Genomic DNA, 23,015 nt, shown 5'->3' with positions numbered 1-23,015 from the left:
TTCAGATACCTCAAAATAGTGTATCCAGAAATGGTAAAGACCTATTTCTTTCTAATTAAACAGTCAAGTTCATTTGCGGATGAATGTTTTTCAGGTAGGTGACACTCTTCTAATTGGGTAATAGTACCAGGTCAGATGATTAAAATATTGTCAAAATATCTTTGTCCAATTTTTGTTGTGTTCTTTGATGGAAGGTAGATTTTCAAACCACTTCATGAATAGGTCAGCTGATAATGGAGAGAGGAGGAGAGAGAACAAAGTTGAAAATCTTCAAATTTGAAAAAAAAAGTTCTATTTATACAGTGTTTAAAAGTGATCTGGTGAAAAGATGTCCTGAAGTAGTTGTATGGTTTATATTCTTGGAACATTTGTGAAAAAAATTTACCATGTCCAGGCTTGCAATTAAATCACTAGGAGCCACTGTGATGTCTACTGATGTAAAGTTTCAGTAGGCTTTTTAGTTGGTTTTATTATGGAAATATCCTGTGGGATCACACTCCAACTTGTCAAAGATGTCTTCTAGAAGTACTTTCATTTTTTTTTTATGTGTATTCTATAGAGTTCAAAACTGCTGTTGATTTTCCTTTGTTGGCTTTCATCATTATGTTTTTCAGCTTTCAGTTATGTTTTTGTCCTTTTTTAATGTTTTTAAGGCCCCTTCATTCTATTTTTGTGATATTATTGGTTGGAAGTTGAATGTGCAGAATATATGCAACATCTTTTGGAATTCTTTGGAGGCTTTTTTCTGTATTTGCCATAATATCTTAATTTTAGAATCTTACTGGGAGAAGTTGCAAAATTGAACCACAAGAAAGGATATTCATTTCATGATCAGATACATTTTTGAGGCTTGTTAATAATTATTTCATTGGTTGTCTTTCTTTGATAAGGTTTGAAAGTTCTTCATTCTTTCTTTGCTTACTGTACCAATGTGTTCTGATTTCTCATATGAAGTTCTGTCAACTATTCCAGACGTTTGCAAGTAGAGAAGAAGATAATTCCATGTGCAGAGAATGTGACTGCTTATCAATTTTTGAAAGCTCACACCTTGTTCTAATGCACCTTCTATGCATTGCAAAAATTTTCCTTCATGGTATTTCCTGATGAAGTGAAACAAAGCCTTTTATGAAACTAGTCGAAGTAAAAAATAGTTCAGATTTGGCAATTTTGTTTGTGGTTAAGATAAAATATTTCCAAGCTAACAACATTTGTTTTCTGCACTATCCTCTCTGCATGCCTATGAAATCACTGATACCCTTGAGCAGCTATTGATGACAGCTTAGGGCAGGGGTGTTCAACGCATGGCCCGTGGAGCTCTTTGCTGTGGCCCGCTGGCCATTTTGAAAAAATAACTACTTAACATTAAAACACGATTAAATAAAAAATAATTTCAATGAAGCCCGCAGGCCACTAAGCTATACTGCGGTATTTAAAATCGTAAGATGCTTTCCAGATTCACAAAGAATGCTGTGCATTTGATACATCTCGAAGGTTCTCGATACTTCGTTATTTTCATATAAATACAAGAAGATCTCATCCACAGTCAGTCAGTTGTGAACAGTGTGATATTCATGTATAAGTACATGCAGGTTCATCGTGTCAGCCATAGCCTATTGTGGTTTTATATTGCCACACTTTTTTTCATTAGTGTGAGGACATATTCAGTGAATAATAACCGTTACATGGCCATTTTGGATCATGTTTTGGGTTCACCTTCCATCACTATGGTGTCTACGACTAAAAAGCATAAATCAAGTGATTTTTGTGTGGGTTTTAATGAAAAGTGGACCAGTTTGTACTTTTTTGTGCTGATCGACATTAAGCCAGTGTGTTTATAATAAATTTAGTTTAATCCTTTATCCAAGTGTGGGCAAACAAAGTTTGCGCCTGAAAATATCTTCAGGACTGAAGCAAGGTGGTGCAACTGTTGGCAACTCGGAGCATAGGTGGACAAAGCTCTCATCACTCCTTGTCTCAATATCTCCCACCATGCAAAGCACATGTCCTTACAGACATGTATCATACTATGCATTGAGGGAAGGGTGACTACCCAGACCGGTCTCGTCATAAATAAAGGTCGAAACCGGTCTGGGTAGTGGCCCTTCCCTCAATGAATAGCATTATACATGTCTGCAAGGACATGTGCTTTGCATGGTCGGAGATGCTGAGACAAGGAGTGATGAGAGCTTGGTCCACCTTTGCTCCGAGTTGCCAACAGTTGCATCACCTTGCTTCAGTCCTGAAGATATTTTCAGATGCAAACTTTGTTTGCTCACACTTGGATAAAAGATTAAACTAAATTTATTATAATCTAACCAACTGCAAAATAAACTTCCAAAAAAAACTATTTAATTTGTCGTGAGTCAGTGTCAGTATCAAAAGAATACAATATGAATCGACGCTATGAGACAAAGCATGGGTCCAATTTCGATTACCTTCAAGCGCGGCTTCATGTGGACTAAGTGAACTGTCTCCAAATTGATTTAAAATGCCAGCAGGGTACATTTAAAAGGCAGAGGGAAGAGAGTGAAGTGTGCATCAAAGTCAGTTATGTAATAGCTGAAAAAATTGCTGAAAAATCAAAAGCTTTCTTGGATGACGAGTTTGTGAAAGAGTGTCTCATCACTGCTGGGGAAATTTTGTGCCCAAATAAGGAGGTGTTGTTAAAAAAAAAAACGAGTTTGTCTGGGGTAGCACGACATGTCGAAGAACTTGCCATTGGCATTGAAGGAACTTTAAAAAAAGCGGTCATCCAAATTTACGCCATATTCACTTGCTTTAGATGAGAGCACAGATGTGAAGAATACAGCACAACTGGCTATCTTTGTCTGTCGCATTGATCAACAGTTGACCGTGACAGAAGAACTGCTGGCACTCGTACCTATGAAGGGAATGACGAAAGGCACTGATATTCTTGAAGCCACCAAAAAAACTCTCCAGCATTTTGATCTCAGCTTAATCAACTGCGAGGATGTGGTAACTGATGGTGCCCCTGCTCTGGTGTTGCGCTGCAACAAAAAAGAACCAGAAGTAGAAGGAAAAGATTTTGTCCATTACCACTGTTTAATCCACCAGGAGAATTTGTGTGTGAAAACTATTGGATTTGAGAATGTCAATAAAGTTATTATGACTGTTGTCAACATTATTAGGGCAAGAGGATTGAATCATCGTCAATCCCAAGAGTGCGAAGCAGATCACGGGAATGTTGTTTATTATAGTGATGTGCGTTGGTTGAGCAGAGGGAAGGTTCTTAAAAGAGTCTTTGACTTAAGGAGCAAAATACAGCAATTCATGCAAATCAAGGGGAAGCTGATTGCAGAATTCAACGATCCGAAGTTGGTGACAGACGTAGCCTTTGTGACTGACATCTTGTTGCATATGAATGACCTAAATACGCAGCTACAATCCAAAGATCAACTGGTGCACACTCTGTTTGATCACATCAAAGCTTTTGTGGCCAAGCTCGAACTTTGGGAGGCACAACTCGCAAAAAAAGATTTAACTCATTTTCAGCTTCTCGCTGAGTCCAGCTGTTCATCTCTTGATGAATACACTACAAAATTAGCCATGTTGTGAAGTGAGTTCGAAGAGAGATTTAGTGATTTTCATAACCAGCAGTCTTAAGATTTATTTTCAATTCCATTCAGTGTCAATGTTGTCAAAATGCCAGGCTCAGTACAAATGGAGCTGCTTGAACTCCACAACAACTCTTCTTTGAGAAAAAAATTATTCAGTGTTCCCTTGCTTACATTTTACAAAGACTACATTTCTGAGGATGCATTCCCTAATTTCGCCGGCATGCTTTGAAGATGCGCACTTTGTTAGGAAGCACATACTTATGTGTGAGCAGTTCTTCTCCAGAATGAAGCATGTGAAGTCCAAGACAAGAACTCAGATTAAGGACTAACATCTCGAGAATACTCTGCGCATAGCGACTTCCAACATTGATGCCAACATCGACAAGCTGGTCAAGGAAAAGTATTTGCCGAGTTTCCCATTGACATTGTCAAAAATGAATGTTTTCTTCATTAAATTATCTTTTTTCAAGTATTGATTGTATTTACTTATCATGAACCTGACTCCTGATCTTAAATCTGAGTTTATTTTTATAGGATGTTATATAATGTATCAAATGCACAGTGTTCCTTGTGAATCTGGAAAGCATCTTAGAATTCTAAATACTATATACTTAGTATAGCTTAGTGACCCTGCAGGCTTATTGAAAGTTTTAATGTGGCCTGCTCTGTCTAAAAGGTTGGAAGACCGCTGGCTTAAGGCATAGACTGGCCATTGCCATCTTTGTAAAGATACAGTTAAATGGCATTGTGCTTTTCTGTTCCAAGAGTGACTTTATTTTTCTTTTTAATTGTAGTGGTTTATTTTTTTGATAGTTTTCTTGCCTATTTTCATAATTTTTTTTAAAATTCTGACTTTCATGCCAAATTTATTACAGCAGTTATTCCATTTAGTTATTCCTGAGGACTTGAATTAATTCTTAAATTAATTTATTTAAGAATATAACATCTGCATAAAGTTGAATACCATATTTAGAATTAGATAAATTAGAACACAAAATACTGTTGAAAATTAATCACCAACAAAAAAATAATGATTAGTGTAAGCCAGAATCACTTAACTGATACAAATGTGAAAATTGGGAACCTTGAAATTGGGAACCGAGAAAGTGGGACAGTTTATTCAGAAGTAATGATTAAGCCAATCATATGAGGTGGTAGAAGTGCATAGCTGAATAAAGAAGGGTAATTCAGCTATTTTATTCTCTCATCCATGTTCAAGCCAAAAGATATTTGTTGGAACACTAAGATATAAATATATGAATTAATAATTCAGCAAGTTGTTTTCAATGGATGTGAAACCTGGATATTTGTGACAGGAGGTGGAGAATCTGATTTCAGATTTTGAAAGGAAAATCATTAAAATATTGTTCAGTAGATATGTAGTAATGGTCTCTGGAAGATCAGATATAACTATGAATTATACACTTCTATGAAGAATATATCTTTAATAATCAAGTTCAAAAAAAAGTTGTAGTGGCCAGTATATCTTTCTTTTCTTGAATAGAGAAGGACCGTATTCTTAAGAAGCCTACATTCTAAAATTTTTGGCAATACCCCAACAGGAAAACAAGAACTAGATATTGCCATCTCATTAGCTGAGATAGCAATGTCATACAGCAGTGCAAAAACTAGGTTAGTAATGTTTTGGATAGAAAGATCTGCAGATGACATGGTTTTGGCTGTTCAGACTATTTCCTGCTTATTAGGTCTAAATTGTCTTGAAAAAAGTTCTCTGTGCAATGAGCAAAAGTTTCTGGAATATGTAACCTCTATCCTACCTATAAAACTAATACTAGTTTCATAGGTAGGATAGAGTGTTTGCTGTTCATTTTTAAGCAAACTGTAGGTTTCTTGTGCCTTTTTATTTTTTATTGCATGCATTACAATTCACAAAGAATTAAAAAAAAAAAAAAAAAAAAGAGAGAGAGAGAGGAAGTGATCACTCTTTAAAAATGCATGTGCACAAATACTAATTATATCATCATCATCAAATTTCTGACATGTACCCTCAAGGGGTTTAGAGGATATGATAGTAATACATGAAAAATTTACATCACTGCTAACTTCCTATCTACAATTTTCATCCAAATCAGTCTATTACTTGTCAAGACTCCAATATTATCATTATCAGATCTTATATTTCTATCGTCTAAGGCACATTGTACCGTATCAATCCACCTATATCTTGGTCTTCCTCTGGGACGTTTTCCTGCCAACCTGGCAGAGAACACCTGTTTTGCTAATCTTTCCTCGCCCATTCTGTTTAAGTGACCATACCACCTGAGATTAGCTCTGCTAACGCACTCCTGAATGCCGACAATGTCAGTTCTTTCCTAATATCCTCATTTCTAATATTATATTGCCATTGATGCCATCTGTTCACTCCTCTAATCTTTCTCAGGACTCTCATATCTGCGGTCTCTAGTCTTTGTTCAAGTGTTTTACTTCTGACTCAGCTCTCAGATCCATAAGTTAAAACTGGTTTGAACACTGTCTTGTATACAGCTAATTTAGTGTTCCGACTAATTTCTCTCTTATTCCATATGAATTTATTAAATTGACTTCTTACCATACCAGCTTTGTTGATTCTGTTGTCTATTTCCATATTTAATTTACCATCTTCAGTAAAAATCGTGCCTAAGTAGCTTAAATGTTTTACTTGAGCCACAGATTCTCCATTCACAATGCAGTTGACATTTTCGGTGATTCTGCTTATTTTCATTGTCATTGTCTTGTTATTGCTGACCTTCATACCATATCTATTACAACAGTTATTCAATTTAGTCAGAGAATCTTGCAGACTTGTAGCAGATTTATTCAGAAGTATAACATTGTCCACATAAAGCAAAGAGCTGACATTAACATCTCCAATTCTGATATCATGTTTAATACCATTTTCCTTCATAATGTGATCCATATAGATAATGAAATATCAGAGGGGATAATGTACATTCCTTGCCTCTCACCAGATTTAACATTAAACTATCTTCCTGTACATCCTTCAATTCTAACTGCCGACTTACATCTCAAATAAAGACTAAGTATTGCTTGATATAATGTCCCATTGACACCATATAACTGTAGCGTATTGAATAGCTTCTCTCTTGGCACCTTGTCATATGCCTTTTCAGATCAACAAAACTTAAATACAGATCTTTGTCATATTCCCATTCTTTCTCGACTATTTGTTGTAAACTGAAGATCTGATCCTGACAGCCTCTATTCGGCCTGAATCCAGCTTGTTCTTCACCAAGCTTTTCTTCCACAATTCTTCTCAACTGTTTCTCAAGTATACTTGCATAGATCTTGCCAGGAACACTCAGTAGGGAAATACCTCTGTAATTCTCACATTCAGTTTTATTTCCCTTTTTTATATATGAGCACTATTAGAGCTCTACTCCAATCATCGGGAATTCGTCCCTCTGTCCAGGCTTTCTGAACTATGCAGTGTAGACACTGTAAGACTTTTATACCACCACACTTCAGCATTTCTGGTCGAATATCATCTACTCCTGCTGCCTTTCCACCTTTCAAGCCTTTGATGGCTTTTTATGCCTCAAGTATGGATATGTATTTCTGACTGTATGCCTGTTGAGTGTTTTTTACCACTGTGCTATCACTGCTTGTTTCATTTAGCAATTTTTCGAAGTAATTACTCCGTACTTCAAAGATATTCTTTTCTTTCGTTTTCATGTCACCTTTATCATCTCTAACTGCTTTTACATCCCTCTTTCCTCCAATTCTAAGCTTCTTCAACAACCTCCAGAATATCTTACCACCACCTTGATATTTATTTTCTATGTTTTTGGCAAAGTCCTCCCATGACTTTCGTTTAGCTAGTTTCACACAATGTTTCGCTTTCTTACATTTGTTTCTGTATTCTCTAAGAGCAAAATCTGCCTTATTAGCCAGGAACTTTCAATATGATTTCTTCTTTTCCTTCACTGCCTCTTTAACTTCCTGTGTCCACCATCTAGTCCTGATTTTTCTATCCTTGCAGACAACCTCATCACATGCCTCTCTGGCTGAATTAATCAGGGTTTTCTTCAAGGCTTGCCATTGAATCTCTAAGGTTTGATTCCTGTTCCCAAACTCTTTCATTTTTTCTTCAATAATCTTTGTGTTTGTTAGTCTACAGTTCACATCTGAGAGCTGCTCGACTTTTATTCACTTCAAAACTTTCTTACATGTTCTTCTTTTCAATATGAAATTCAATTTTATCCTGCCTCAAGACTAAATAGTGATTCTAAAGAAAATTCAGTGCTATGTGAGAAGCTACTGTATAAGTGATATTAAAAGAATCTTCTTGAATGGCAGGCAATCTCAAGTACAGTAATGTGGGCAAATATGAGAATGGGGAACTGGACAATGAGATTTATTTGTGCCTATGGTCCCACAGAAGGTTCTACTAAGGTAGAAGTAGAGGAATTTTTTGAGGCTTTAGAAAAAGCAAGTGACACAATGAAAAAGGAAAAGTTGGTCCTTGTTGGGGATCAAAATAGCAGAGTAGGAAATGATTGTGAGACATACAAAAACATTTTGGGAAAATTTGGAGAAAAGAACAAAGCTAATAATAATGGCAAATATCTGTTGGATTTCTGCTCAGGACATGGAATGGTTATTACTAACACCATGTTCCAACATAAAAATGTGCACAAATTCACATGGAGAGAAGAGGCAAGGAATAAGAAAAGTCTCATTGACTATGTTATTGTTGATAGTGATATTTTCTCCCTGGTGCAGGACATCAGAGTGTACAGAGGATTTGAAATTGGAAGTGATCACTATTTAGTTTTGAGCAGGATAAAATTGAATTTCATATTGAAAAGAATAACATGTAAGAAAGTTTTAAAGCGAATAAAAGTTTGAGCTGCTCTCAGATGTGAACTTTACACACAAAGATTATTAAGGAAAAAATGAAAGAGTTTGAACAGCCAAACCTTGGAGAGTCAGTGGCAAGCCTTGAAGAAAAACCTTATTGATTCAGCTATAGAGAGGCAAGTGGCGAAGTTGTCTGCAAGGATAGAAAAATCAGAACTAGATGGTGGACACAGGAAGTTAAAGTGGCAGTGAAGGAAAAGAAGAAAACATATCAAAAGTTCCTGTCAAATAAGTTAGCTTGTGCTCTTAGAGAATACAGAGACAAATGTAAGAAAGCTAAACAGTTTGTAAAACTAGCTAAACAAAAGTCATGGGAGGACTTTGATAAGAACATAGAAAATAAATATCAAGTAGGTGGCAAAATATTCTGGAGGCTGTTAAAGAAGCTTAGAAATGGAGGAAAGAGCGCTGTAAAAGGAGTTAGAGATGATAAAGGCGACATGAAAACTGAAGAAAAAGATATTCTTGAAGTATGGAGTAATTACTTTGAAAAACTGCTAAATGAAACCACCAGTGATGAAAGCACAGTGGTAAAAAACATTGACCAGGCATGCAGTCAGGAATACATATCCATACTTGAAGTAGAATAAGCCATCAAAGACTTGAAATGTGGAAAGGCAGCAGGAGTAGATGATATTCGACCAGAAATGCTGAAGAATGGTGGTATAAAAGTCTTACAGTCGCTGCACTGCATAGTTCAGCATGCCTGGAGAGAGAGACGAATTCCAATTGATTGGAGTAGAGCTTTCATAGTACCCATATATAAAAAGGGAAATAAAACTGAATGTGAGAATTACAGGGGTATTTCTCTACCGAGTGTTCCTGGTATAATATATGCAAGTATGCTTGAGGAATGTTGAAGGATTGTGGAAGAGAAGCTTGGTGAAGAACAAGCTGGATTCAGGCTATATAGGCTGTCAGCTGCATTGTGAATGGAGATGCTATAGAACAAGTAAAACATTTCAGCTACTTAGGCATGATTTTTAGTGAAGGTGGTAAATTAAATATGGAAATAGACAACAGAATAACAAAGCTGGTATGGTAGGAAGTGAACTGAATAAATATGGAATAAGAGAGAAATTAGCTGTATACAAGACAGTATTCAGGCCAGTTTTAACTTACAGATCTGAGTGCTGGATCAGAAGTAAAACACTTGACCAAAGACTAGGGGCATGAACATGTGGCATCAATGGCAATATCATATTAAAAACAACGATATTAGGAAAGAACTTGACATTGTTAGCATCCAGTAATGCGTCAGCAGAGCTAATCTCAGGTGGCATGGTCACTTAATTGGCAGGAATTGGTGAGGAAAGATTAGCAAAACGTGTTCTTTGCTAGGTTGGCAAAAAAAAGACCCAGAAGAAGACCAAGATATAGGTGGATTGATACTGTACAAAGTGCTTTAGACAGTAGAAATATAAGATCTGATAATGTTGGAGTCTTGAGAAGTAACAGACTGATTTGGAGGAAAATTGTGGATAGGAAATTAGTAATGATGTAATTTTTCATGTAGTACTATTATGTCAGGAATTTGATATCAAATTTAATGTTACTTTTGTTAATGATGGTCCATAGAGAGTTAAATATGATAGTATATAAACCTACATCCCTTATGACTGATTTTTTACATGCAAAACATCTTCCCATTCCCAGTTTCCTTTTCATGTTAGGCTCAATGACCTGTTATGGCTAAGCAACTTGTTCTGTTTGAAGCCTGATAAATGCTCTGATAGGGAAGTGAAATCCTATCTGCATAGTGTATAATAGTTATCACTTTTGTGTGTTCTTGCCACTTGCCTGTTAAGCAGGAAGATAAATCCAGCCATCTCTGTGAGGCGATCTAGCCTCACCTTCAGCTGAAAAGCATATATACATGCATCCTGGATGGGATTTGAACCCAGGAGCCCCCCCCCCCGTGAATTCAGTTTGGATTGGAGATTTATAATTTGCATGTCTAACCCTTGTACTTTCTTGTATGCGTGTTTGAGACTAACATATAACATAGATCCTTATCACATTCCTGTAACCTGTAAGCTATTTACTATAAACATAAAAATTGTAAAATATTTAAAAATAACAGGTGTAATTAACTCTATATTTAATCCAAACCTAGTTCAAAAACAGACCAGACTAAACTTCCATACAATGACTACCAGTCTTATTGTATGGAAGTGAAATCTGGACAATAAAACAAAAAAGACAAACAAAGATTAATAACAGCAGAAATGAAGTTTATGAGAAAAACTGCAAAGTATACCCTATGTGATCACAAAAGAAACGAAGAAATTATGAAAGAATTAAACCAAGAACCAGTAATAGAAAAAATTAAAAAATATAAACATAAATGGATGGAACACCTTCAAAGAATGAAAACAGAAAGATTACCAAAACAAGCCTTAAAGTACACGTCCTCTTAAACGATTCAACGATGACTTCTAAGGCCGGAACAGGCATGCTAGGCCTAAATCCTTGATTCGCATGATGATAATGGTAGTTCCTGTTTTACCCTAAATCCTGCTTGTGTTTAATATTCACTTCAACTTTTTTTTTTTTTAAGCATGCAGGAATAACTCTTTCTTGCAATAAAGGTAATTACTCCAGATACTCAGAATATCTTTGCGTTTATGATCTTTGGGTCTTCTTTTATACTTTTTCTTCCATATAGAAGCCTTCTTGGTAGATTTCAAGAACATTTGCTACTTTCTTATTTATTTCTGCATTGGTCTTTACCTAAATTTGCTTACATCATGTGGAGTTCTTATTTTTCTATTGTTGCAAACAACTTTGCCCCATACTTCCTGGCTGCCTGCCAACAGCTTTTTTTTTCACATTTTGCACATATCGACTTTGCTTCTTGGTTTTTTCTGTTGATGGGATAATCATTTTTAACTTGCTCAATACTGAGTGGTGGTCATTTCCTGTTTCAAAGTGCCTGTGTCCTATTGTATCTCTGACACCACTAGAAACAGTAATGTAATCTGTGGTTGATAAATATATTTTCCCATGGTAAATGAAAGTTCATGCATATTTTTATGCTGAAATGTGGCACTAGTAATGACTGATCCATGTCCCATGCAGAAATCTATCACAAGGGGACTACTGTATTATCATTACAGTAGTCCCCCTTTATCCACAGCGGATATGTTACAAGATTCCCAGTGAGATACCTGAAACTGTAGCTAGTGTCGAATCCTATGTATGCTATGTTTTTTCTATATATACATACCTATAAGAAAGTTTAATTTATACATTTGCACAGTAAGAGATTAACAACAATAATTAATAATAAAATAGAACAATTATAACAATATACTGCAATAAAAGTTATGCAGATGTGAATAGAATCTTAGCAACCTCAGCATATTTTTTTTCTTACCTTATGAAGTCGAGAACTTTAACCTATTCACTTAAAGGAAACATTTTATGACTACTTTGGCATATATGAATTGTCAGTATCACTATTGCACTTTGAGGCCATTATTAAGTAAAATAAGGGTTACTTGAATATGAGTACTGCGACAGTCGATCTGATAGCCGCCAATCAGATGATAGTCATTCTGACAGGCAGGGTAGCATATAGAATACAGCTTGGCTGTGGCTGGACAAATTGTGATGATCCATGTCCCAGACGGACTAGATGACACATGATTACATCATGTTACTCAGAACAGCATGCACTTTAAAACTTATGAATTGTTTATTTCTGGAATTTTCCATTTAATATTTTCAGACTAGTGTTTGACTGTGGGTAACTGATAAGAGGGGAATATTGTATTAGCTTTGCATGCTCTTCTCCAATTTTACCAGAACATTTCTACATTTCTGGAATTCTTCTATACTACTATACAGAAAAAGTCTCCAGAGAGAACACTTTGTTTTCTGATGATTGCATGAATGAATGAATGCTTTTTCTCTTTCTCATAATTCAAAAAATTCTTGTCCAGCTTCCCAGTTTGAAATTTGCCCACAAAATCTGCTTGAAACTGACTCATTTAAAAAATGTAGTTTGATGTTTAATATTATAGCCAACCCTTTTCCCAATTCTTCTTGAAAAATTATAATTATTATATAGAAGAATGAAAAATTAAAATTCTGAAAATAAAAAAAATAGCACCTATGTAGCTCAGTAGAAGTGGCATTTGTACTCTGCGGCGTTTAACTGCACCACGAAAGACTTGCGTTTGAATCTAGTTGCTGACTAGAGGAACATTTTTCTAAGCCTTTTCTCGACTGGTTCCTGAGTTAGTCGATCTCTGGCATGGGCAAGCAGTTTTTTTCTCTTGGCAACTCGGGTTTTTCATTTCGTAAACTCGAGAAAATAACCGCCGAACCCACACTATTTTCAGACATTAAAAATATTGTATTAGGATTAGGGACCATGAGATGGTGGCACTTACTAGCCGCATTGTTCACGGCGTACCTATTAATTAGTGATTGGGCCAGCTATCTCTGATTGGCTACTAGTGGAGATTGAGCTGCCCACTCAGTCTCCAAAAGTTAGATAGGACTAAAACAGCCTTGCCTACTTCCTATATGAGAACAAAAAAGCATTAGCTGATTTTTTTTTTTTTAAATAAAAATAACTTGTAGTTAAAGTTCTCTATTTAAAACTTTATATTTATCTCATGTAATTTTTATGTGGCTTTATTTTTAGGTGGAATCGTGCCAAGATGACTTTGTCAGAACGTAAAAATCGGGTGGCTCAGAAAAAGAAATCCTTCTTGAAAAAGCTGGAGGCAGAGGCCCAAGGAGAATAATTCTTATATATTTTGTAATACAGTGGGCATCATGTCTAATAAAGGAACATGAAAAAAATGTTATGAAAAATTTTCTTTTGAATTTATTCATATTACTGCAAGACACTGTGGCTCATAGGAAGACTATTAAAACTGAAAATGAGAACTTAAACTTTAGATGTTATATCTACATCATACCCAAAAGTGAAATGATATTGAAATATCCTTGAATTTATAATTTTTATTTTTATTTTTTTTCAAATTATAAACTTGCTTCTAACATTGATAACTATTTCTATATTTTATAGAAATGTCCTAGGGGTTATGTTTTTTAAATATATATATATATATACACATACATACACACAGGGTGATTATAATTAAAGTTCCCTTTTCCAAAGGCTGTAATGGGATAACCACTCAGCAGATTGATTTATTATTTAACATGTGATGTGTGTGGCAAAGGAATTTTATTTGCACAAAAACCAATGTTCTAAAAGTTGCCAATAGGGTGATACATAGTGCTGCAATGCATGCAAATTGCATATGATACTCTTGGTATGTTGTGAAGCACGTACCATATATGCAAATGACAAATGTCCCCAGTGACATGCTTCAAAAGAAGCATCTATAAAAGCAAGTGGCTGCAGAATGCATCGGTTCATTTCCTGTGAGCAGACAACATGTTAAAGCACAATGTCACCATTACTGGGTGATCACACAACTTCTTGTGAAGTTGTTTTACCAAAATAGCAGCTATGCGTTAACAGCATTACAAAAGTTTAGAACATTAAAGGAATAAAAATAGGTTCTATTACTGCAAGTGGTTTATGAAAAATGATCCAGAAATTTAGAGTCAGGTTCCTTAGATGTCAAAACTGGCAGAGGTCAGAAGCCCATTGAACGGCAGACAGTGGAGGAAGTATCCACAGTGTCTGAGGAAGCAGCAGTGCACAGCATGTTGAACAGTCTAGACAAACCCGTAAGCACGATTCACAAAGTCATAAATTCTGCACTGTTATACTTACAAGATTTCTCCTGTTCAGCAGTTGCTTAATCATGACTTAGGTGCATGAGAAACCATTTTCCCTACAATTTCTTGCTCAGACTGAAGTGGACAGTGACTGGCCACAGAAGATTTTCTAGACTGATGAAGCTCACTTCCACTCGCGACTGGAGAATTTGGGCAACTGCAAACTTGCATATTGTGCAAGAGATTGCACTTCATTCCCAAAAGGTTACTGTTTAGTGTGGCACACACAAACACTTACCGACCATGCATGGCCATTTGAAGTCGGAAGAAATGTGTAAACAAATGTAAAGATGCAGTGTTAAATCATAACTTCATAAAAATTATTAATTTAATTAGCATAAAAAATGAACTACTTAATTAGCATAAAAATTTTACAGTGGAATTCATTATTGGACTTTTCTTTTTCAAGGAGCTTGATCCTGCTGGCCTAATTACCTGTGCTGTTAATGGCCAATGATGTGCATCTCTCTCTTTCTTGTAAGTGTTGGAGTCAGGTGATTCCAACACTGACAGCATCAGTGCTTGGATTCAACATTTTTTATGCAGGATGAGGCTGAGATACTGAGACAAGGAGTGATGAGAGCTTGATCCACCTTTGCTGCAAGTTGCCTGGTGTTGTACTACCTTACCTCAGTCATGAAGATATTTTCAGGTGCAAACTTTGTTTACTCACACTTGGATAAAGGATTAAACTAAATTTATTATAGTCTAACTAAGTGAACAACGATCTTTCAACTTCAATAATCTCAGGTGGTATGGTCACATAAACAGAATGGGCAAGGAGAGATTAGCAAAAGAAGTGTTCTCTGCCAGGTTGGCAGGAAAACGACCCTGAGGAAGACCAAGATATAAGTGAATTGATACAGTACAGAGTGCCTTAGACGATAGAAATATAAGATCTGATAGTGTTGTAGCTTGACAAGTAACAGACTGATTTGGAGGAAAATTGTAGATAGGAAGTTAGTAATGATGTAAATTTTTCATGTAGTACTATCATATCCTGTACACCCCTTCAGAGTACATGTCAGGAATTTGATGATGATGAAGACAACATGTGTGCACCCTACATTTTGAATACCCACTATGGTATTGCAGCGCCATGTATCCTAATGGCAACTTTTAGAACTATGGCTTTTGCACAAAATAACATTCCACCACCAAACATCATCGTGTTAAATAGTAAATCGTTCCAGTGAGTAGGTTACCCAGTTAAAGTCATTCTAAATGTGAATTTTAATTACAAGTTGATCCTTGAACAACACAGGTTTGAACTGCACGGGTCCACTTAAATGCGGCTTTTTTTTTTTTTTTTTTTCAAAAAAAAAAAAAAAAAAAAACGGAAAATTTTTTGGAGATTTGCATGAATTTGAGAAAACTCGTAGACAAACCGTGTAGCCCAGAAATATCGGAAAAATTAAGATAAAATTAGTTATGTCATGAATGCATAAAATATATGTAGATACTTGTCTATTTTATCATTTACTACCATAAAATATACACAAATTATTATAAAAAGTTAAAAATTTTCAAAACTTATTATGCACACAAATACTTACAGACCGTATATGGTCATTTGAAGTTGAGAGAAATGTAAACAAATATAAAGATGCAGTGTTAAATCATAACTGCATAAAATTAACTTGCTAATTAAATTAATTAGCATAAAAATTTTATAACGATTCATTAGGCTAGGCTACTGTGAAGCCATCAGTGCATGAATCGTTATACCTGTGAATAAATATGAATTTCTTCTTCACATTATCTTTTCATTTTTGATGTCTAGTGTTAGTAATACATATAGCAACTACAGTGTTTTGTATCATATAAGACACTACTAATGTAGGTACTGACAGACGATTCATCTTGTAAACAGACACTGTAAACTTATGGTATCGATAAATACAGTCCAGTACTGTAAATGTATTTTCTCTTCCTTAGGATTTTCTTAACATCTCCCCCCCCCCCCCCCTCCCTACTTTAAGAATACAATATATAACACACATGGCATATGAAATATGTGTTAATTGACTGTTTATGTGATCAATAAGGATTCTTGTCAACAGTAGGCTATTAGTAGTTAAGTTTTGGGGGAGTTAAAATTTTTAGGTGGATTTTTGACTGTTAGGTTGGCACCCATAACCACTTTGTTCCAGGATTGACTATAATCATCCTGCTACTAGTCTTTGATTAAAGAAGATTCTATTTTGAATAATTCCATTAAATTTCAAAAAATGGAAATAATTTTGCATCCATACTACAGGATCCAAATGCATAACTTTGCTAGGTGATGATGGGTATTAAGAATTTTTTTGTCTATCAAGTTTGAGGTCTCATTTTTAATATTTTTCTGTGGAGTACAGGCACTAAAATTATATGCCTCTTCATAATATTTCTGATTACTCTTTAAAATGCCTCTAATAAAAAAAAAGTATTCAAAATGAATGTTTTAAAGTAATATCCACCAAATTTGGCTACTACTGCATTTTATCTTTAATTATTCTGTATCTTTGAAGGATACAGAATAATTAAAGGTTAATTAATCTCTTTCTGATGAATATGAGAATTATGCAAGTTGCCATCGATTCAGTGGCAAGGTCAGCTGTGAGGGTTCAGTTTCTTTTTTCAAAATGTCCACTTCTTACAGCTATTTTTAATTTAATATGTTGTATTGCATAGAGGCTTCTGGAATGTAGTCATATGTAATATCTTTTGTGACTGAAGAAAATTGCACAGTATTCAATTGTATGTATATTATCCACATACATACCTTTCACCACCCGTTTTCATCAGAACAGACATGCAGATTGCTGTTTTGTTAGCTTATTCCAAAATGTTTCATTAAAATGATTTGGCATATAGTGATCAGAATTAAATGAATCCTTGTCTTCACAGCATAGTAAAGAATATTTCTGTTCTATTTACTTTTGCAGATACTTTGCCATTCTTTGATTTGGCTGCAAGTTCAGCTACTGTTGATATTGAAAGAAATCCAGTACATTTTGCATTTTTTTTCCCCAAATCAGCAATAATGTAAAGTCATCTACAGATGATTGCAGTCATTTTAGAGTATATTAGATGTTATCCATTTTTATTTCATTTATCTCTTCAGTGTATAGATTTAAAAGAAAGGTGGGGGGTGGGTGGGAAGAACCAATGCTTCCGTCTCGCATTCTTTTCAATCTGTACACAGAACCCTGCTTAACTCGTTTTTGCATTTCAGCAATTTCAGAATTCTCATATCTTTCAAATCTAGTTGTTTGGGATACAAGTCATATAAACTTCCTATCACTCCATTTGTTCTCTCCAAATTTTTCTGTGCCTCTATTGTTCTGATTTGATTTGCTTCAAGGCCACCCTTTTAAGACAAGATTGCTTCCCTTTTCCAGGATTTTTTTCTGAATCCAAGTTAATCTTCACTCAAGTTCTGTTTCACATGCTATTTTGTTTTTACAGTCTGTTTCATTAACTCTCTTTGGTATCGGAATTCCCATTTTGTAACAACTGAAATTTCTCATATCTTGCTTTCATTATCAGTTAAGCTCTTGTAGTATCTTGACCTAATGCTTTTTTATTGTTTAACTGGTGAGGTGCTGTCAGGTTTTTTCTTACTTTCATCTTTGCTTGTCATTAATTTATTTGTGAATCCTCTCTACTGTAGCTCCTCCAAATCAATCTTCTCTTTTCTCTATATTTTGGATCTTTCAAGATTTTATCGTTTTGGTATTTTTGTCAATTTACTTTAAATTTCACATTTTAGTATAAAATTTCAGCAAAATAAGTAAACAACAGTGGCTCAGCCAGATTATAAAACATCTTAATTACATGTATAAACAGTTGACAAGTATAACATAATAAATGCAAATAGTAAGCAAAAGTAGTTTAGGAACAAAATAGAATGTTATGACAGAATCCTAATTAATCATGTTACATGATTAATTCAAGGATTAATTCTATTTTTTTCAATATGATTTTTCTGCAGTGTTTTGAGCAAATCTTTCTAATTTAGGGAGAGGGTAAATGATATTTGCTAGGGTCGATTTCATTTCTAGGCATTTTAATATATTTGGCACTGAGTAAGCATAGTGGTTGCATATTGCTAAGTTTAAAAATCTATGTAAATAAGTCTAACCAGCATTACATGTACTGCATCAGTACATGTAATGCTGGATAGACTGTACTGTTAACTGCATCATTGGAATCTTAAATTTAAGTTTCCAACTTAAATTCAGGCTTTTAAATTAAATGTTAACAAGTTTTTCCTTTCCCAACCCACTACCCATACACGGTACTAACATACTTTAGGTTGATTAACCAGCACCTCAGGTATGGGATCAACATAAAAATCAATTTTTAATCAAAACAGGTTCTAAGTTTGTGAAGTTATGATTTGAATCTGCAGTTCTGTTTGTGTAAAAATATTTGAACTATATTGCAGGTTGGAAAATTACATTTTTGACTGTTCAAAGGGAAAAAACACACTGAACTAGTTAGGTTGTAATTAATGCGATTTTCAATTTAGGGCAAATTATACAATGATACCAGCTCATGTTTAATGCAAACCAAAATTTGGTTAATGCGAAGTTGCCAATAGTTTTCGACACTTCAGTCTGCATTTGTTTATCTTCATGTATGCATGTGTTGCTACTGCTGCCATAATGTTTTTTTTTTTTTGTCAGTTTTAATCATTTCAACAAGCATCCTTGATAAACGGAAGATTCCTTCAGATAAAAACACCATGAACGAAAAAAAAAGCTTATTACATTACAGCAAAAATGTGATTGAATGACATAGAATCTTTAAAATTAAAATAGGACAAAAAGGTTAAGCATATTCTCTTTATCCTTTACTGTAGTATTTCATTAACATAATAACGTAGGTTTAAAATTTTTCATTACCTTTTTCCATTGAGCTGGAGTAATTATTTGAATAATGCAGTCACTTTGTGGAATTCATTAGCTGTATATACAGCTATGTAAAATAAATAGCTATTATTTATTTTTAGTTTGGGATTGAGTATTTCAATGCTTGCTTCCAGACTATTCCTTTCACTTCAACTTTCCTTTTTATAAAATTTCGTGGATACTGTGTTAAAGGCTTTTAACACAATATTCACATTTTAACTAGAAAAACCACTAAAGTTGTTGATATACTAAGGTTCAAATTGAATTTCTAATTCAGCAAGCATATTCAGTACTCTAACTTTTCTCTATACCCAAGCTGTTTTAAAAATTAGTTTGTTTGATTTCTCTAATATTAAAAAAAAAAAAAAAAAAAATTAAATTTGTTTTGTTCTTAAATATAATGGAATCAAACCATTGACTACATCTAGTACTAACAATTTTGATATTAATGCCATTATATTCTGAAGTATTCTTTCACTTCTGATTTCATTTTCACAAGTGAGAAAAAGATACTTGGAAATACCAATTTATTGAGCTGTGATGGGTTTAGAATTCCTTTTCACTCGCTTTAACAAATTGATTATTGAATATGTCAGCTACCTCCATTCTCATTAACATCTTGTGCTGGAAGGATTAGATGCACCTTTGCTATATACAGGCCAGACCTATTGTTTTGTATGATTTGTATTTTAAGATTTCATTGTAATAATTTTTACTTTTAATTAAAAAATAAGCTAACTCCTTTTATTCCCGTATATAGGGAGTAGGCGAGGCCGTTTAGCCATATCTAACTTTTGGAGACTTAGTGGGCAGTTCAATCTCCACTGGTACCCAATCAGAGAGCTGGCCCAAGGCTATCTATCACTAATTAAGCAGCACACAGTGAAGACAGACGGCTCAACCAGTGCCGTCATCTCGTGGTTCCTAATACTATATTTAATGTCTGAAATAGTGTGGGTTCCACGGTCGATTTTCTTCAGTTTATGGGACGAAAAACCCGAGTTTCCGGTAGAAAAAAAAAAACGCTTGCCTGTGCCAGAGATCGACCAACTCGGGAACCGGTCGAAAAAAAAAAAAGGCTCAAAAATTTCCTCTAGCCGCCGACTAGATTCGAAACCAAGAAGTCTTCCTTCGTGCGGTCAAGCACTGTGGTGTGCAAACGCCACATCCACTGAGCTACGCAGGCCCTACTTTTCATTTATAGTATCTTAAACACCTTACCAGCCATTAAAGATCAAATACACACCCTCAAAGACTTCGTATCCATTATAAATTTCAATGTAATATCAATGGTATTAGAATTTTAATATGCACTTCGCATCCATGGAAATGTGGACGTGTATATATACATCCTGGTCTGTAGTAGTTAAACTTTTATAGTACTTGAAGCCGTGTTTGTAGTATTGATTGTCATGGTTTCCCACAGTATTGCATTTCCTTTATTAATATCTGTACACTTTGTGTGTGAATTCTGGTATCCTTTTCCTTTAATCTTTTGCACTCCAGAATATTAATTTGTCTTTTCCTTACTCTTGGCAGTCTGCTGTTTATTGTCCTATTATTTTGCACGTCTATCATTGGTCTGCAAATGAGTTCATAGCAGTTTTTCTAAATTATCTTATTTTGCCAAGGCATTTTTTGTCCTTTTTGTTTTCAAGATTTTTCTTCTGATTGTTGTCTCCTTCATTTATTATCTCCAAGAGTGTTTCAGATTCATTATTTGTAGATGTATTTTTTAGTTTACTCTTATTGAAAGCTTTCCTTTTTGAGGATAAATTTGCTGCTAGAATCTTACATTGCCCTTACTCATGACCATATTGCAATCAGTCAACATTTGCTGCAGGCTATACCTTCCAAGATTCAACTTCGTTTCAGAATCTTTATTAGGTATCAGATATCATTGGTTTTCATTTAAGTATCAGTTTGTCTAACTCATTCTATTTATGCTTCTCTTCTGAAGCAGATGTTGGATAACACTAATATAACAGCATTTACCAGTTAATTATTTTAACTATGATTAACTACATATCAGTGAATATTTCATTTCCTTTTATCTCATGTTTGATTAAAGATTTCTCCTTAATCAACAAAGGGGTAAAAATTATAACATTTATTACTCCAAAAGCATCTCCGTTTCCTTCCCATTTTACTTTAGATAACAATGTCAAATGCCTAATCTTTGTGGTGTTCTTATGTTTCCAAAGATTATAATTTTTATATGAGGGTTTTGCTTGATAATGACAAAGGACCATATAGAATCTTTTACTGGACATGACTTATCAATTCTTTATTTTTGTTACATGCACTGTCGTTATTTCCATAATGACCTAACAGGTCAATTAATGCATTTCAGTCTTCTATAACTTCCTGCATTGCAATACCTCAGCCAAGTTCTCTTTTTTCCAGCTGCTCAAGTTAATCTTGGCAGCACTCCAATGCCATGTCTAATATTTCGGACTTTTAAATTACTTGTGACCAAATCAATCTACCTAGACTTTGATCATCCTCTGGGTATTTTCCCTCCCATTTTGGCATCAAAAATCTCTTTTAATGACCTTCCATTCTGTTTAAGTGACCATTCCGTCACCTTAGATTAGCTCTGCTAACACATTCTTGAATGTTAATCTAATCCTTGCAATCACAGAATTTTTTGTTTCTTGAACTTGGAAGTGTTAGTAATAGCTAGATTTCCTTGTCTCTAAAACTCAGACAATGTTTTCATGATGTCTTCGTTTTTTTATATTTTTCTGCCATCTGTTCTGGCCACTCGTTTTTTATTTTTCCTTTCCTGAAATTTCATATCTGTGCTATACAGAGCATAAGAGAATTTAACGTTGTAACGACCATTATGTCGTTAGAAGGCGCTATGATAGCACAATTAATATCTTGAAATTTTTTTATTAATTTGGATATTATTATTATTTGACACGTCCAGGGAATCCAAAGACTCATCGAGGGAGAGTGTGCCAACAGCATCGAACGATCGGACCCCTTCCAACTACTGACCGTACTTACTTAACTGAGCCATTAGTAGCAGAGGCTCTACCAATCGACCAACCTATATCACCGATTAACTTCTTATTAGCGCCTCTTGTACGTTAGCACTGCCGTATAGTTACAGAAAAATCTACATAGTTATACATGCAATTCCACACCCATTTCTTTGCATAGTGAGCTGAAACCGAACATGGTGGGAAATTCAAGGTCTGATCAAAAGATCAGAAAAACAGGAAAAATGCAATTTTTAGTAAAGTGCACAACCGCATTATTTTCGAGTTTTTACACAAAAATGCTATAAATTGGAGCACGTGGTGTGTATTTAAGTAGTTTTCTTTACATATAGCATAATTTAACTTAGCGATTGATAGAGAACACAGAAATACATATACGTGAATTTAACGTTGTTATGACCATAATGGTCGTAACAACGTAAAAATCCAGCGGTTAGACGGTGCTGAGTTCGCACAAATCTTTCAATTTTTTTTTTTTTTTTTTTTTTTTTTTTGCATGTCACCCGCTAAACTTCTTATTTGAACAGTTTGAATATTAGCACTGCCATATATGTACAGAAATATCTATGTACAGAAATATCAATGTAGTCATACAAGCATTTCCACACGAATAATAGTCCATATGATTGTATTGTGAGCTGAAACCTCACCTTGTGGAAATTCAATGTTTTAGAACAGAAAACAGGAAAAAAACTGCAATTTTTAGTAAAGTGCACAAACGCAATATTTTCGTGTTTTTACATAAAAATACTATAAATTGGGACATGTGGTGTGATAATTTAACTTACTGATTGATAGAGAGCTCAGCAGTACACACTACACCTGAACTGAACGTTGTAACGACCATTATGCCGATAGAGGGCGTTGAGATC

At 34.7% G+C, this 23,015-nt stretch overlaps 1 protein-coding gene across 1 annotated transcript in view; it reads left to right on the top strand.

The window, feature by feature from the left end:
* The window catches only part of RpL5 (ribosomal protein L5), a 101,055-nt gene extending 87,761 nt beyond the window's left edge, over positions 1 to 13,294 (top strand). Inside the window, exon 8 of the mRNA XM_090394978.1 lies at positions 13,117 to 13,294. Coding sequence (XP_090251104.1) covers positions 13,117 to 13,219 — 103 coding nt within the window. The 3' untranslated portion in view covers positions 13,220 to 13,294. The remainder of the gene's footprint in view (positions 1 to 13,116) is intronic.
* The last annotated feature ends 9,721 nt before the right edge of the window (positions 13,295 to 23,015 follow it).

Source organism: Typopeltis vanoorti, chromosome 1 (genome assembly GCF_054136105.1).
Source record: "Typopeltis vanoorti isolate ZY-2024b chromosome 1, IOZ_Tvanoo_1.0, whole genome shotgun sequence".
NCBI lineage: Eukaryota > Metazoa > Arthropoda > Arachnida > Uropygi > Thelyphonidae > Typopeltis > Typopeltis vanoorti.
This window is presented reverse-complemented; position numbering and strand designations above follow the sequence as displayed.